Raw genomic sequence first — 19,009 nt, forward strand, 5'->3', positions numbered from 1 at the left:
ATGCAACACGCACTAATGCTCATTAGTGGACCATCTCAAAAAACCATATTGAAGTTCAACAACTCAAATCCTTAATATTTACTTTTCCTCTAAGCTTTCAAATTTCTTCAAACCTGTTCTTTTAGTTTTAGAATTTTATGATATCTTTTTATTTTCAGGGTTTTCTTTGGCACTAAAAAATTAGTTTTTAAAACCTTGATATACTAAGACCCAGGCTTTTATCCATATCAAGTTATGAAAAACACAATTTGAAAATTATAAATTTTGTAATGAATTTTTAAAAAAGTATGGACAAAAATACTTAGGCTATTTGAGTAACTCTATTTGCCTTGCTAGATGGTTGATAGTCTAACTCATTTTTCTATTCTGCATGCCTTTGACTATTTGATCACTTCCAAGTCCTCATAATTATCGTTACAAAGCTCAATTATGATTAAATAATGTATTTACTAATATTACTATTTTATTTTAATTCCTGTAATTCTCGTAATAAAACTCAATTACATATAAATCATGTATTTTCTAATATTATTATTTTGTTTTAATTTCAAACCTGAAACATTTTTACCGAAGTTTCAAATTTTGTGTTTTCTACATCAACATGTCAATATATAAGACTCATGATACTAAAACAATCTCGAACAAGTAATCTTGAAATAAAATTGCCAACCTAAGTAAATTAATAATCTATCCCTTTAGCAAATTCAGGGATAAAACAATTTGATCATAATAAGATCCCCAAAACTCTCAAATTGAAATCTTAAAATTTCACCCAACCTAGTCCTCACCAAAACGGTAATACTATCTTCTTAATCTTCTTTATTCTCTACGTAAACTCATCACCTAAAAGACACTCAAACAACACATTGCATATAAAACACATGGTATGTAAAATAATAATAATAATAATACTAAATACTTATCTCCGATAAACATGGAGCAACAAATTTATATTTCCCTTGCAAATAGAATAAAGTATTGTCTCTCAAAAATTACTCATGAATCTCCATCATGTCTCCTCATATGATCATAAATGAATGAAAACTTGTGTATGTTTCTCCCTATTTGTCACAAGAGATGATAAAGGAATGAAGAAAAAATACTTAACCATCTAGCAAATCACATATAAAAATTTAACTAAGAATCCAATAAGAAAATACAATGAACAAGAGAGAGAATGTGCTCATGTTAGTACTATAACCGAACAAAAAAATCAACACATCATAGTTTAGAAGTTGAAATATGTAATAAATACATTACTATGGTTGTATAAATATAAAAAAATAAAAAATACATCAATATAAAGATAGAGAGAGAGTCTTAGTCTATAGTTTAAAAAAACAAGCATGGGATTGATTTAGAATTAGAACTAAGATGAGATGTCACTTTTAAGCCTCTGAATGTATGGACAACCATCCATGTGCACTAGTCTAGAATCCAACATGGTTGCAATAGTGGCAACCTCCTCTCTTAAATCAACAATAGATGCGATGATTGTTGGAACATATCTCTAATAAATGGTTTTACAGTTAGAGAGGTTAAGGTAGTTGGAGTTGTAAAAGCCAAATATAAATAGGTTAGAGGAATTAAAGCAACTTGTTGACCTTTACAATGACGAGTAAGTTGCTTTGAACCCTACTCCATCACATAAATCTCCTCATCCTCCACAACCTGAGGTTTAGTGAGATGATGTCCATGAAAAACTCTACTAGTACGAATCACATGACAATACCACAAGGCTTGATCAATAAGGGCCTAATGGTTAATTACCATGATTCTTTGTTGTCTGAAATACAAAACAAAAATTACATAACAACGTTGGCCAAGAAAAATTAGAGAAAAAGTCACAATGGTTTCTGCAACATTTGGGTATTGTCCTCAATGACTGACCTATCAAAGTTGTCAAACTATGTGTAAATGATTGTTTTTTATTTTTATTTTTTTTGAACTAAAAATGTGTAAAATTAATTTGAATAAAATTGAATTTACTAAAATAAATCTAATTAAACTGTAAGACAATTATTGATTTCTAATTCGAATGATTCAAGATTGAGGGTTCCACGATCCAACTTCAGGTATAAGGCCTCAAGAAAAGCAGGGGTATTAATTTTAGTTAGTCTTAGGGTCTTCAAAAAGTAAGATCAAATGAGATCAACATGAGTTTCATAACTCAGGGTTACATCTATATCATAACTTTTAATTTTCTGTTTCATTATTAAAATACCAAATAAATGAATGGATATGAAATATGAGTTTAGGACTTTACCACTCTATGTAAATTTGTCTTAGGGTAGACAGTGATAACAAAACCTCAAATAACTAAGGATCAAGAATTACCAAGAATCCCTAGTATCAATGAATTAATTATTGTACCATTCTCTTATTCAAACTAACATTATAGAATATCTTTATTTTCATTTATTGTGTCTTGATATTTCATTCATTCAATTTTTAGTTTGATTTTACCAATTGTTTTTCATTAGCTCTAATCCCAGGTTTTCATGTTTCACATCCCTAATATGGCTTTTTAACATCTCATAGTGGTGATTTCATTCATACAATCCATAAAAGAAAAAATAAATAACCAATATTGAATAAAGAAAAATTAAAAACAATTGTGCATGTTGATAAAATAAAGAAAAACCAAGAATCTTCAATAGCATATTCTCCATCCAATAAAATCAAAGAACTGAAAAAAAATAAAATACAATGTCCTATTTATAGACCAAATGTTAAGTTGACACATGACAAGATCCTAAAGAGCATATAAAAACTTCTTTCCAAATCAAGGCTCTTAGTCAAAATTGTAAAATTTGAATCACGTGAGCCTTTAATGAAAAGTTATTAATTTTGCATGAGGATGCTCCATTTCGCATGGTCATATGATATTTATTCTTATTGCTCTCTCAACATTGCTTTTTGGCGTATTATGTGCATTCATGTGAAAACTCTCATGTTCATGCCAAAGCGATTCCTATAGGTTTTTGAGTTGTTGCAAAATTTAGTTATTCGATCCATTTCGCATGTTCATGCGAAACTAACACTCATTTGATTTTTCTTTGCTCAATTCTCTTCAATCATCCATATTTACCTTGTTTTAACTCTGATTTGCACACCATTTGAAGCACTGGACTCTTGAATTCTCGAGTTTCGAAATAATATATAGTATGTCCAAAAATAACCTCATAAAATACTCCAAATTTCACCTCAAAGTTATAGTATATGTTGTTACCATATTTTGTGTTTCAATTATATCCTTAAACCTTATTTCTCTTGTTTGCTTACTCTCCAACTATTTCCATAACATTTATTTTTTGTTTCTCATACCATGAATTGCTTAATATTCATTTGTCAAAACTTTCCTTGTGTTTCACACTCTTGAAACTCGTTTTAAGCATATCTAGTCTATTCTCTACTATGACCGAAAATGATTTTTTCAACTTTCATCATTTTCATCCTTTAAACCTAATATTTAGCTTAAGATATATTATAAATCCATGACTGAGGTCTTGGCAATAGTTCAAGTCAAGTTAGGTGCTTTGAGTCTTTACATTTGTATAATTCCTTTCTATATGTGCCATTAGAGCATAATTCATGGCTTAAATCAATCAATAACCAAAAGTTCATGCTAAAACTCCAAATTAACCTCCATAAGTAAAAAAAGAGATGACATGGGAACAAGATGAACAATATCAATCTCACACCTTGTAAGAGCTATATGAATAAAATATGTTGTAAAGCTTTTTCATATAGACTTGATCTAAGACCAGATATAAGGTGTGAATAGTGAACATGACAAGAACCTAAGTTGTTTGGTAAAGTTAGCTACTGAAACATAGACTAAGAAAGACCTTTGTCTTCTATAAAAACCATGTTCATTCGCCTAACACTCTAATAGTTATAAAATCGGTGCATAAATAACTGAAAGTCGGGATTTAATAGGATGTAATCTCAAGCCATAGGAATGATAGATAAATTCTAAAATATCCTTGAATGTCACTCCATACATATTGACACAACATTTTATACTTGACATATTGTCATGGATGTTCGCATAGAACATCTTGGTGTAGTGAGGGTACATGATCCTATGAATAGCATTTAGAGGCTCTCAATGCTTCTCGCAAAAAGTCATTGAGATCAGAGTATCTTAGGAAGCAACAAGAGCAATAAGACACTTTAGCTTGAAGCACTACTTAAGGAACTTTGTATAAAAGCAAATCTTGTGCTCTAAAGAGTAAAAACACCTATTTGGGAATTAACTTATGTGAGCGAATTATGAAAAAGAGTAAATAGACCTAACTATTTCTCAATAGATAAATAGTAAGAAACGTCTCTCTTGCACGTATTCCTTTGAGATAAAAAAATGATGATTAAAAATGGAATTGAAAAGGGGAAAACCCAAATCGAACTTGGAAAATTGAATAGTAGAAAAATGCCAAACGATCTTACAAAGTCAATATAAAAAAATAATCAAATAAGATCTCACTTGAAAATAACCTAGATCACGTAGGAAATAACACTCAAGAGAAAATCTTGAAAAAATAACGAAAATGACACAAAAATGAGGTTTTAAAATTGATTCCATGTAGGGCACTTGCATGTCCCATGAGAGACACCTCCATATTGCTTGATGGAGTAGAACCCACATTCCTTGGATAGGCAAAGACAACATAAGTATGATTGGGGGTCATTCCATGCACAATACATCACCTCGTGGACTAATCATGTGGAGCGTATTATGATGACACCACTTATGACATGCACTATGGAGTTTTATGATCCATACATGGAGTGTTACCAACGTATTACACGACATCTTATCACACTGCCTTTCCATAAGGATCAAATGAAGTCCATAGTGTATCAACAACAATTTAGTTGTTGGCAATGTTTTTCAATTCATAAATGGTTTCTTAAATTATAATTAATAAGAATTCATCTTCAAATGTTTGATTTTTCTTTCATATATCATTCCTATGTTTGAGATTGCTAGTTGATCTGCCACGGTTACTTCAAGTGATTTATGAGACATTCATCAGATTGCCACTAATATTTTGTGCATTATTGGAGAGGAATGTCACATATGTTCAGTCCATTAGTCATCTACATTATTAGACCCATCCATAAGACCACTTGTGTTGTCCACTATTATTAGAATGCAACCTATTAGAGGCTAAGGGAGAGGTGGTAGACAAGTTGGTCCATTACCTCGATCGTCTATGCATTCGTCTAAGACCATGCATCCACATTAACTACCCATTTGCACCTAAGGTTTCCATGCTTCCCCTCTCACCCCTATTATCACCTTTACATTTTCCTTTTAACACTACAACTTTGTAAACCACTTTACCATCACTTAAACCTTCTCATATAAAGCATGTCGTGGCATAGGCCATCTCACCATTTACCACATTGTCATCACCTTTATTTCTTCTTATAGAGGCTATTATATTTGATGTCACTGTACTAGAGAACGCCGAACCATCCACTAACCTACCATTACCTTACCTTATTTCCCAAGGACCACTACACCATATGTCACTTCTCTATCATCACCTATATCTCATTTCCCAGAGGTCATCATATAAAATATTATTGCACTGAAGACTATTACACTAGACGTCATTCTACCATCTCCCATATCTCATTTCCTATTAGTCACCATATTATATATCGTTGTATCAGAGATCACTCTACTATCTACCACTTTATCATCACCTACATCTCATTCCATAAAGACTATCATATATCATCTCTTTACACATTTCACTTAGTTAGATATACAACCACCTAGGTGACATTGTGGTTCACACAAACGTTGAGTCTTATCTCTATCAACTCTATCTCACTCCACACACACGAAGGCATTCTAGATTGCACAAATAGATTCGATAAACATGTCTTTGTATTGTAGGCATTCACAAAGAAAAAGAAAGGCCCCAACATGTCATGCGATATTCGTTGAAGATTGTTTTTTCATTTTTTATGTTTATTTTCATTTTTATTATGTTGTTTACTTTTTTTTATTATGAATAAATTATTATATCTTTAAATGAAAATATGATACATTTTAAACTTAAATTAAATTCATGTACACTGGATATTATATATCACTTGCATTATAGTATATAAAAAATCATTAATTAATACAACAATTTATAACACCATTTTTCTAACAAAATCAAATCTATATACTTTTACATAAATTTAAAATATAAAAATTTTGGAAAATAATTAAAAGATTTTTTTTTTTTATAAAAAGACAAAGGGTAAAAAAATCACACTTAAAAAAAGTTATATATTATTCAATTTCATATTTTATTATTTTTAAAATATTCACATAAGTTTATTAATTTCATATTATGTATATAATTTTAAGTCAATTTCATAACCATAGTTGATAATTACAGTTTTAAAGTTTAAAATTATAGTTATTGACTCACTAATTATTGTTTTTAACTTAAATTTAAAGTCATAATTGATGATTAAGGGATTAAGCATTTGAAAAAAAAACTTTAATAATTGATGATTATGGCATGGATGCTGTCTAGATGAAAAACAAGAATTGTTGTACTATTTAACTTACCGAGTTTTTTTATCAAGGTAGCCTGTTTTTTTATATTTATTTTTAAATTCAATTTAAACTTGTGTTAAAAATATTTGTTAAAGTAATATGTATATATTAACACTACGGTGATTTTAAATAGTTTTTTACACTTAAAAAAATGAAAGAAAGTTACTATGAGTAGATGGTTACAAAGACTAAATTAATAAATATTTTGAGGCGATATATTTTAATTATTTTTTTTTATTGAAAAACAATATTTTGACGTTTATGGTCTAACTTAATTTATGGATTTTGTTTTTATAAATGGATTGTTTTCGGTCACAACTCTTCCTTTGTGGTGGTTTTTTTGGTATGTGTGAATGAAAACACAACTTTTCCTTTTCTATAACAGTTTATTTTTTTATTTTTGAATTTTGTCTAAGAATGCAAAAGATTCCCATCAGTCCATCACTGGACATGCATCTACCAGTAGCCAAACAGACCAATCCCTCCAGGCAATACCAGATCCATCCCTGCCTCTTGGAGATCTAATGTTCTCTGCCTAACTCTCTTCCACCCTCTGATCCCTCTCTCCAAAGGACGTTGAAATGGAGCCGGATGTCAGCATCGAGACCAGCTCCATGATCCGCGTGGCTGTCATCCCCGTTGGGCCCGTTCCTCCTAACCACCTTCGGGACTACTCCGCCATGCTCCTCCGTCACTGCACCATTTCACTCTCCACCATCAGTTCCTTCTACACAGAGCACCAGAAGAGCCCCTTCTCCAATCAGCCTTGGGACTCCGGCAGCCTTCGCTTCAAGTTCATGCTTGGCGGCTCACCGTCCAGTCCCTGGGAGGATTTCCAGTCCAATCGCAAAATTCTCGCTGTCATCGGCCTCTGTCACTGCCCCTCCTCTCCCGATCTTGACGCCGTTGTTGATCAGTTCGCCGCCGCCTGTAAGGGTTACCCCTCCGCGCTGGTCCAGCGCTGCTTCGGGTTTTGCCCCGGTGACTCTCAGGTGCGTTTGGTTGCTGAGAAAATGGAGGAAAAGATCGGAAGAAAATTTTGAATTCTTACCTTTTTTTTTAGAAAATAAAAATAAAATAAAATTATTGTTTAGTCATTTATTTTATTTTTATATTGTGGTTTCTAGGAGACGACAAGTTCAACTCGATTAAGTCTTCTGGTAGTATTAGGGCCATTAGGGCGAGTCGCCCAAGTTGGAAGAGGGAAAAAGACAAATTTCTCATTTCCAAGCAGTTGGATTCTTGCATTTTCTTTTCTAATGAACCAGATTTGGAATTGAGTGCTGTTATTAGGCAATTGAATTAGTTCAAATGAGTTCTATGTTTTGTTTATTACGAGAATAGAAAGATTAGGGGAATTGAATCCATTCAAATGAGTCGTTTTTATTTGATTAATTAAGAAGAAAGAAAATGCCTGAGAAGAGAGAAAAGAAGAGATGATGCTCAAGAATAGAGGTTTTTTTTTTCGATCCAAAATTGGAAACAGAAAATAATGCATTTGGCAGTGCGATATTGAAAACATGTTTTTGACAAGGTCTTTTTGTTCTTTCCATTTTTGGTTAATGTTTTCTTTATTTTAGTTTCAAGTTTTTCAAGTAGACATTTGGCTTAAGAAAGACAAAACAGCAGAAAATGGCCTATACTGAAGGTTTTTGCCATCAACATTTTTTGGAAACCAAAACCATATTTCAGAATTCTATTTAGAGACCCAAATGAATGGAGTTTTCACATTTTTTTCAGGAACCAAAGGGAGGGACATCATCTGTTGGTCTGAATTATAGTCAGAGCAAGTACTGTCATAAGATGACTAAATGGGCTCGGAGGAGTTTGGCTAATTGAAAAAGGATTAGTATAGAACTCTAGTTTAGGGGTTCAGATTTCTCTTCATATTATTTAATGTGACATTTTCCTTAAATCTTCTGGACTGCTTGCATCAATGTAGAAGCTGATTCTAGTGAAAATGTTGATAGTAAAGATAAATGATAAACTGATCTTGTATACTGGAGTCATAATGGAAGTTTCTCCTAAGATTTTTCAGATCCAATGGTAAACAAAGCTTTAGGAATAAGATGCAATTGTGGGTTCACTTGCTATATTCGGATGTGTTTTGTAGGAAGTTGGCATATTTCTATTATTAACATGTGGCTTTTCCACATGCTGTGGGAGAATGGGAGAGCAATCAGTTGATCATATATTTTCCACTCTGACATGTTGTCATATTTAATCTCTAATGGCATTTTTAGGACAGGCTTACAGTTGACTATACTTTTTGTAGTGAAATATGAGCTACCAAATGAAAAATCCTTAAGCTTTGTCCTGTTTATTGATGAAAATACTTATAAGGAATATGTTTACACTAGTTGGCATGGTTCTGTTTGTGTAAACTGTTCATGAACTTTTTGTCTCTCCCTAAGTTGACATTCTCTATCATGCCATAAGCTAAATGCTTTATTTGTTTTTCTATTACAGCTAGAGGATGGCAGTAAGAGAGAGGGTAATTTAATACTGTTTCCTCCTTCTGATCGGCAAACTCAGGAGTTCCACATGAACACAATGGTTCAAGATATCGCTGCTTCATTGTTGATGGAATTTGAAAAATGGGTTCTTCAGGCAGAGTCTGCTGGAACGATTCTGAAGACACCTTTAGATTCTCAAGCCAGTCTCAGCTCAGAGGAGGTTTATGTTTTAGGTGTCCTAAGAATTTGAATCTGTATATATGTGTTTCTTCACATCTATTCAAGCTTCAATGCATCCTAAGATGATATGCATTGGACAATGCAACTTAATCATTTCGATTTGACTGAAATGTAGGTAATCAAGGCTAAAAAACGAAGGCTTGGCCGTGCACAGAAGACTATAGGTGACTATTGTTTATTGGCTGGATCACCTGTTGATGCCAATGCCCATTATTCTACTGCATTAGAGCTTGCTCGGTTGACAGGGGATTATTTCTGGTATGCTGGAGCCCTGGAGGGTAGTGTTTGTGCTCTACTGGTTGGTATACTTTCTAAATTAAGATCTTTTTGCGTCACCAGTAGGTATAATTTCTGAATGTAGATAATTGTACATCAATTTGAAAGCAATAGTTTGCAAAAAGCTAGTGTTCTGTTCTACAAGCAGAGTGTTGGCTTTTACCTATCTATCCGATTGACAATTTCTACAATTTAGATTGGGGAATAATGGTGTGTCTTTTATGATTTAGGTTGAGGAATCAACTCATATATATGGTGAAAAAGTTGGATGTCCATTATGATGACAAAATGTGATTAATAGTAAATACATGATACTCCTTTGCCTATCAAAAAAGAAAAAAAGTCTGATGAACCATTGGGGCCACATTTGTTTCACTAGATAAATGATCTAGATAATATATATATATATATATATATATATATATATATATATATATATATATGTCATAGTTTTAAAAGGCTCAAGACACACCAAGGCACAAAGTCATCCTGGAGCCTAAGGCACAAGACACACATAAGGCGCGGGCTTTAGTGAAGCAAGGTGCACCCTATTTTACATATATAGTTTTATATAATATAATCAAGTGTGAAAATTTTCCTCTATTTCCCCCCTATTTTTCCCCTTCTTCTTTGTCTTCTTCTCTTCTTCACATTGTTTAGGAGGTTAGGGCCTTTTTTTTTTTTTTTGTGTTTCATAGGTCCAAAACGAGCATATATGGAGATCTAGAAGAAGAACATACCAAAATGGCGTTGTTTTTGGCCTTTTTCTTTCTTTTTTTTTTAAAAAGATCAGGCTCCAAAGCGACATTGTTTGGTCTATTCTTTTAAGAGAACAGAGGCCAAAACGAGGAGAAGAACAATCCAAAACGACATCGTTTTTAGCCCTTTTTTTATAAAAAAAAATCAGGCTCCAAAATGACGTTGTTTTGGTTTGTTTCTTTTAAAAGAATAGGGTCCAAAACGACATTGTTTTGACCCTTGTTCTTTTAGAAGAATAGACCAAACGACGTCGTTTTGGTCTTAGGAAATTAAAAAACAAAATCCTCGTCGTTCTCCCTCTATTGCTCTGCAACTTGTCATCGGAGGGTGAGAAGATGACTAGAAAAAGAAGAAGAAGAATAAGACGGTAGAGGATAGAGGTGCACTTGTTGGGTGCATCGCGCTTGGCTGGAGGTGAGCACCTTGCGTGACTAATCAGTGCCTCCATGAAGGGGCGACGCCTGGAGCCTATGCGCGCCTTTCATGACCATGATATATATATATATATATATATATATATATATATATCTAAGAATATTATTTCCCTCCATAAATTTGAGGAGTTTAATACCATACTCCCTGTTATCACTATGGGAGTAAGTTGTTTGATTTTTTTTTTGTTTATTTGGTAATTGTGACTACAAACTTATATCATTTTATGCTTGCATTTCAACCAGTGCAAAAAAGCTAAGGGGAAAAACCAAATGAATGAGATCCATTAAGTACAATCATCCTGAAAAAAAACTAGTTTAATTCCCTACTGTTTGTTGATGCCAAGGTTTTGATGAAGTTATTTATAGAAAAAGAGGGATCTAAATTGTGATGATATGCCCTCTTGTGTGGATATTGTCTGTTTTGAGTCTACTAGTCTTCATAATTTTAAAATGAGTCTACATATTTTAGATGAGTCACATTTAAAGTGTTAGGAACTTTCTTCCTTGAAGTAAATATGAGACATCACATTCATGCTCCTATGTTAGCATGACATCATCGTTGTTCCATGCTTGTGAGGTGTCAAACTTTGAACACTTCATGCTGAAAATCAATTCTACTATTTTTCGTAACTTGTTATTGTTTGCTTTAGACCCACTAGCCCTCATGGCTTTACAATGTGTTTATATATTTTAGAGCAGTCAATCCTTGTAAGTGCCAAAGCTTCTTCCTCTTAGGCAATGCAGGATTGTGTATGAAATGCCATATTTCACATCACTTGGAGGAGGGAAGTTTTGGATTCTTAAAAGTGACTTATCTAGGATTTTAAATTATATAAATGCATTTTAAAGTCGTGAGGGCTAATGGGCCCATAGTGGACAATATTTGTATAAAGAAGAAGGTCACAAATGGTATTAGAGTCCATCCTAAGATGGAAGTTGTTCAAAGTTTGACTTGTGATTGATGGGATGAATGGGACATCATGCTTGTATGGGCAGGTGAATGTGAGATCCCATATCACCTAAAAAGAAAAGTTCTTAAGACTTATGAAGAGTGACTCTAGAATGTGTAGATGTGTTTTAAAGCTGTAACAACTAGTGGGTTCAAAGCAGACAATATTTGCACAACGACAGATCATGAAATGATTAATTAATTGCATACTAGAAATAAATTTCATATATAAATTAATTGATAAAATTGTAAAACAAGAAAAAAATAATAGAAGGGAAATCATATATTAAACATAAGTCTCTAATATTAATTAATTCAAAATATATTTCTTATTAATATGTTATTGGTACATTTAGAAACTTAAACCCTTAAATTATTCAAAGTATCTTTACTATGTGTTGTTTGCAGGATTTGAAATTTAGACCTTTAAATCAATTAGAACATTTTTTCATTAATAAGTTGCTTGCAAGACTTGAAACCCAATCTTTTAGTTAAAACATGGCTCCATCATAAACCTTTGTGTTCTTATTAGTAGGCAATGAAGGACAATGGAAACCCTTTATTTAAGTGTGTGTCCGCATGCGGAAAAGAAATTGGGATAAGAAGGAATTAGATGAGGAGAGAATGAGAAATTAAATGAGAAATTATGAGAGAATAAGGAGAAAGAGAAAAGAGGCAAAATTTCTGAATATTTCACGAAATTAGTTATGATCCCTTGCTATTACAATCAATTGTATTTATAAGCCATTGAAAATACTTGCCCTAAAGGAAATATAGTTTTAATCGTAACTGAAATGCTACACTAAAGTGATAAGAATTGAAACTAAATTAAAAAGCTAATTTTATTATGAATAGAAATCAAAATTGGAACTAAATTACAGAGCTAATTTGAATAAGCATAGAAACCCTAATTTCAAGATGAACAGGAATCCTAACATGAAATGAGTGGTCTTGATCACCATTAGTGGGTAAATCCTATCTTTTACATGGATTGACTTTAATATCACCTGTCATAACCTAACCATATGGGAATAGAAATAGGGGTAAATAACTTGTTCATCCTCGTATGGACCTTAACTGTTAGCGGTGCAACTTGGGTAGCTTAGTTTGATCCAACCTTGTCTTCAAGTGGGCTTTGAGCAATCGCTTTTGTGATTTGATTACGGTTAGGGTAGGGTTTGTTTAACGGAATTAAATTTGTGTTGGGTTTAGTTTGATACCTTAGGCAACCTAAGCATAATCTAGCCTAAACCCTAGTTTTGATAACCTAGCCTATAAAAAAAACCTAGGCATAACCTAAACCCTAGTTTATAAATATAGATAGACATATTGCATTATATATTTATTATATTTTTATATGATTATAAAAAATATATAAGAGTTGAAATACAACACAACCCTAATCCATATCACCTTCTCATTTAGAGGGTGAAATCTCCCCCTCCAACTTTGTATCAAACCACAACCCTTCTTATTGACATCAATAGTGTTGTCAATGTTGGTTGCCCTCCAAATCATCTTCCATGCATCCTTTTACACACATGTTCTTCCTCATACCTTCTTCCATAGTGGTTGGTCTTCCACGCATCGTCTTAGTTGTTTATATCTACAATATCCGTCTTCTTCCCATTGTCCAACCTTTAGTTCTTCTTTATTTGAAAAGCAACTTGGGAATGGTGGATGTAGTTGAATTTTTTTGGGTCACAATGCCATGGATGATACTTATATGCAAACTTGTATCAATATCAAGAGTGATTGGTTGTTTTGAAATGGTTGATGGAGTTGAATATATGTTGAGTTATAATGGCATGGATGCCATTTTATGTGTTCTTTTTTCTAATTTTATTTGTATGTATGTGAGCTTGAAAATTGATATGAAGACTAGAATTGTGATGAAAATTCAAGTTTAGAAATGGTTGATGGAGTTGAATTCTTTTAATTGTAATGACATGCATTCATTTCATTTTTTTGGGTTTTGGATTACCTACCCACACTTTATGCATTGAGCAGTTGTTAACTAAACAAAGGGCTCTTCATTCAGGCCTAACCCAATCAACTCAAGCTTAGCTGGAATTCAACCCAAGTTCAATAATTTGAGCTTGGGTTGGGTTGGGTTGGGTTGGGTTGAGCTTTGAGTTGGTGTGTTGTGCTTGGGTTGGCTCTCAACCTATCCCAACCCTTAGGGTTGCAACTTTACTAATAATGAGCCAAATCAAGATAGGATTTTCATCTCTTATCTTGTGCATGCCCATATCCTATAACCAAATATGTCCTAGACTTCTAAGGATATAAGACAATGCGTGTGTTTTTATTCTAGAATTGTTTTAAGGAATTAGTTGAGGTAGGTTTCAACATTTATGGAGTTGTGAATAATTGTCTATTGTTGTACCGATGAATGATGCAAATATACTTTTTTTCAATAAGCAAATAGAAAATACATTAAGCAACACTTAACAAAAAAGAGGACACAACCTATGTACACAAGTGGTATATAATAGGCACCAAGAATAGACAAAAACCAAAAACTTCTAGGCAAGACAACCACCGTAAAAATTTACCTATCCACAACTAAGGCTTCTAAAAAATCCAACACCATGCAAGTCTCTGATTCCCACTTGGGATAAGGGCATTGCAATATAATGAAAATCTCTTTTGATTTCCTCGTTGAAAATCCTACTATTACGCTATCTCCACATGCACTAAAACAAGCAGTGAGGAGCCATATGCCAAACCCCTAATCTTCCAAGCCCAAAGGAGATCTTTCATAGAAGATGGAACAATCCACCACATCCCAAAAATTGTTCATAGTAAATTCCATAATTTTATGGTGATATCTCACTTGACTAAAAGGTTACATTTTTTTACCATCACGTATTCTCTCCTCGAGAGAGTATATAAGGTTAGGATATTTCCCCACACTACCTCCTTGGCAAAAAAACTAGTCCTCAAAAGAGGTGTGAGAACCCTAAATTTTTATGGTAGTGAATCTCATTATTGTAGGACATGAGGAATTGTAGTATGACTTTGGTTAGAAGTGTCCCTTTGTATCTTCTTTCCACCAAAAGCTGTCTAGCTGTCTATCCTTATTGCTTGCACCTCCACAAAATGATTTAGCTCCGTAAAAAGAGTTATCATCCCATCTTTTAATCCTGAACTTGCCTTTTGAACTACATCAGCAATTGACATCCACACCTCCCATAGATCTGCCACAATTGCATTCTTAGCAGAGGTAACCTTCAAAGGCAAGGGGAAAGCCTCTTTCAAAGGACTCCGACCCATTGAAAGTTGGTTCTCACACCTTTTCTTACTAAATAGTTGTTCTAACATTGAACTTCTCCCAACCTCTTTTAATGTTTTTCCATAAACCCGCCCTAGAAGCCTTTCCTTTCTAGAATTCACCACCCCCCATCCATCCTACTAAACTTGCTTTAGATTATCTTCCTTTATAGAGTATCATCTTCATGAACACATCTCTATAGCCATTTGCCCAATAAGTCATTGTTTAGAACCTTTAACCTTCTAATTCCCAAGTCTCCAAATCTTTGTAAATTGTCATCTAGTTCACTAAATGCATTTTCCTTCCCTCTGAATTACTTTCTCATAAAAAGTCTCTTATGTTTTTTCTTTAGTGATTTGCACTTTCCTTGTCATTGCAAATAGGGACATAAAATAAATAGTAAGACTCGAGAGGTTTCTCTTTATAAGAGTTGACTTGCCTCCCTTGACCAAGTGTCTAATATATTTTTGAATCTCTCCTTAATTGAGTCTCACACTACATTGTACTTATGAAGTGCTCTCAAAGACGACCCAGGATATGAAGCAGGGAGCCTTACAACTAAATAAAGAAGCTAATTTGTCCACCCCTCCACCCCACTAGTTGGAATTAGATGCTAGCTCAAAGTTAAGTGAAACCAATCTCTAGAATCTAAACAGATAGATATTATTTTTAAAGAATGGAAGTGAGTCATCTACAAGCAATAAACAAGAGACTCTCATCCATTCCCTCCCTCTCTCATCTACCTTAAAACCACTGATAAAACCCCCGTTCTCTACTTTAGATATTGGGCAACTAAGAGCTTTCATAATCAACACAAACAAATAGGGGAGAGGGGATCACTCCACTATAAACCTCTAAAACTTTGAAAAAACTAAGTAATGGTACCATTTACAAGGAATGACATTCTCAAGGTAGAAACGCAAAAGTGTGTCCACCTCCTCTATCTTAACTTGAAACCCATTTTTTCCATAATAAATAGGACGAATTTCCAATTAACATGATCATAGCCATTTTTAATATCCACTTTTCAAACTAAACCTTTCTTCAAGGGTGTGTTTGGGATGTTTTAAAAAATAATTCTCAAAAAAAAAATAAAAATTTTGAGAACAATTCATAAAAACAGTTTCTAATGTTCAGTATAGTATTTGAAGGGAGAATCAATTGATCATATTCTTCTTCATTGCTCAAAAGCAAGGATTTTATGGAACCTATTGTTTTCCTTATTTAGTTGGCATGACTCCTTTGTAGGGAAAGGTTTGGAAAACTACTCGCCTTTACATTTTTTTTTGAACAATTTGACAAGAGTAATGAATAAGATTTTGAAGATAAGGAATAGAATGATCAAAAGTTAAACTTCCAATTTGTTAAAAGTCTGAATGCAACTTTCCTTGTTTTGGTCCCAAAAAAAGGGGGAGTAGAAGACTTAAGGGACTTCAGGCCTATTAGTTTGGTGGGAGGGCTGTATAAGTGGCTGGCTAAAGTGCTAGCCAATAGGCTAAAGCTGGTGGTGGGTAAGGTGGTCTCTAAGGCTCAAAATGCCTTTGTGGAAGGAAGACAAATCCTGGATGTTGTCCTTGTTGCTAATGAAGTCATGGATTCAATATTGAAGAGCAATGAAGTTGTGGTGATGTGTAAGTTGGATATAGAAAAGGCGTATGATCATGTGGACTGGTCCTTCTTGTTTTCAGTTATGGGTATGATGGGTTTCGGGGAGAAATGGCTTCGGTGGATGCAACGGTGTATTTCCACAACTAGCTTTTTTGTTTTGGTTAATGGGTCTCTTTTAGGTTTCTTCCAAAGTTCTAAGGGTTTAAGACAGGAGGACCCCCTCTCTCCGTACCTATTTGTGATTGCTATGGAGGCTCTTAGTTGCCTCCTAAGGAGTGCCGTAAATGAGGGTTTTTTGTTAGCCTGCAAGGCGAGGGGTAGAGGTGGTGAGGGGGTTCAGGTGTCTCACTTACTATTCGCTGATGATACTTTAGTTTTCTATGGCGCTTCCAAGGATTATATGATGTATTTAAGTTGGGTTCTAATGTGGTTTGAGGCCATTTCTTGGTTGATAATTAATTTGGACAAAAGTGAGCTAATCTCGGTGGGTGGTGTGGAAAATGCGGAGGCTTTGGCTGCAAAACTTGGGTGTAAGGTTGGAAGTCTTCCATCCACTTACTTGGGATTGCCATTAGGTGCACCTCATAGATCCGTGGCTGTTTGGGGTGGAGTGGAGGAGAGATTGTGAAAGAAATTGGCTAGGTGGAAGAGCCAATACATCTCCAAAGGAGGGAGGATCACCTTGATTCAGAGCACTTTGGCGAGTATGCCCATTTACTTCATGTTTGTGTTTGCTTTGCCCAAAAAGGTCAGATTGAGGATAGAGCAAATTCAGAGGGATTTTTTGTGGGGAGGCGGGGCCCTTGAGCGGAAACCTCATCTTTTTGGGTGGGGTTTGGTTTGCCTAGATAAAAACAAAGGGGGGTTGGGGGTAAAATGCCTTTCTACCCTCAAAAAGGCATTTTTGTGTAAATGGAACTGGAGATTTGCTAATGAGAGAGGGGCTTTTTGGAATCAAGTGATTAGGGGAAAGTTTGGGGAGAAGCAAGGGGGTTGGTGTTCCAAGGAAGTGAGGGGTGGTTATGGTGTGGGGTTGTGGAAAACAATTAGGAGGGAGTGGATTGTTGTAAGCAGTAGGCTCTCTTTTTTGGTGGGGAATGGACAAAGTGTGAAATTCTAGAAAGATAGATGGTGTGGGGATTCACCTCTTTGTGTTTCTTTTCCCACTTTATTTGCTTTAGTTGTCTTCAAGGATGCTTGGGTCAAAGATGTGTGGTGTTCCACTGAGGGAGGGGGGAGTTGGAGGCTTGGAGCCCGCACTTCTCTAGACCGTTTAATGATTGGGAGATGGATGATGTGCACAAGTGTTTTTTGGGCCTTAATGGGTAGAGAGTTCAGTAGGAAGTGGAAGATAGGGTGCTTTGGAGAGAGACTAAATGTGAGAAGTTTTTTGTTAAGTCTCTCTACAAAGCATTAGTTTCAGACCCTCCAGTGTCTTTCCCTTCGGCGTCATTTGGAAAGTTTGGGTGCAACCTAGAGTGAGTTTTTTTTTGGGTGGGAAGCTTCGTGGGGAAAAGCTCTTACTTTGGACCAACTTCAGAAGAGAGGATGGCCTCTAGCGAACAGATGCTACCTAAGCCAAAGGCACGAAGAATCAATAGATCACATTCTTCTCCATTGCGCCAAGGCTAGGACTCTTTGGGCGTTGCTTTTCTTTTTTTGGGGTGCAGTGGGTGCTGCCAGCCACAGTTAAGGCGACACTTTTGGGCTAGGACGGGTCTTTTGTGGGAAAAAAAAAAAAGAGAGAGGAAGTTTGGAGAGTAGGCCCACTATGCCTTTTTTGGTTGGTTTGGAAGGCAAGGAACAAAATTGTGTTTGAGGAAGATGTGTTGTCAATCCAAAGACTTAAGAGTTCGTTTGTATATTTTCTTTGGTAGGAGACGATATTATTCATAAAAGATGGTCCTTTGACTTTAGTTGATTTTATTGGTTGGGTGGGAACCCGTTGAGGGTGGGGTTCGGGTTGCACCTCCGTTCTTGGCAACCAGCTAGGGAGCGGGGGTGTTTCTTCTTTGTATTCTTTAAGTCGTTGTTTTGGTGGCTTTTTCAATACAGTATTTCTCCTTTACTTATAAAAGAAAAAAAAAAAAAAAGTTAAAACTTTCGTTCCTAAGTAATCTTTCAGCTTGGGTTAGCAACTTAGCATGTACATAAGTGAAGATTCAATGCCTTTGATTTTGTAGAGTGGGTAGGATCTTGTTGAGTGTCATATGTATTTTTGTGTACTATCATTTGAGGCCTTTCTTTAGGCGCTCCTTGTATTTGTCCTATGTGCTTTGGTATTCTTTTTTCTATTACTACTTTATAAATACCTATCTTTACCTATATACAAAAAAAAAAAAAAAGCTTAGTCTTATACCTTTTAATCAAATTTTGTATTTTTGTGAAGTATTTCTCATCCTTCTCTTGTACTAATTGTCATATTTAATACAT

The 19,009-nt window shown here is 34.5% G+C and overlaps 1 protein-coding gene across 2 annotated transcripts in view; it reads left to right on the forward strand.

Moving 5' to 3' along the window:
* The first annotated feature begins 6,910 nt into the window (after positions 1-6,910).
* LOC100259475 (trafficking protein particle complex II-specific subunit 120 homolog) overlaps positions 6,911-19,009 on the forward strand; it is a 32,550-nt gene continuing 20,451 nt past the window's right edge. The window contains exons 1-3 of one of the 2 annotated variants that reach the window (XM_010650407.3): positions 6,911-7,569; positions 9,047-9,253; positions 9,389-9,571. In XM_010650407.3, coding sequence (XP_010648709.1) covers positions 7,159-7,569; positions 9,047-9,253; positions 9,389-9,571 — 801 coding nt within the window. In that variant the 5' untranslated portion in view covers positions 6,911-7,158. The remainder of the gene's footprint in view (positions 7,570-9,046; positions 9,254-9,388; positions 9,572-19,009) is intronic. The other variant, XM_010650408.3, reaches the window with a different exon arrangement.

This window comes from Vitis vinifera, chromosome 4, assembly GCF_030704535.1.
Source record: "Vitis vinifera cultivar Pinot Noir 40024 chromosome 4, ASM3070453v1".
Classification (NCBI taxonomy): Eukaryota; Viridiplantae; Streptophyta; class Magnoliopsida; order Vitales; family Vitaceae; genus Vitis; species Vitis vinifera.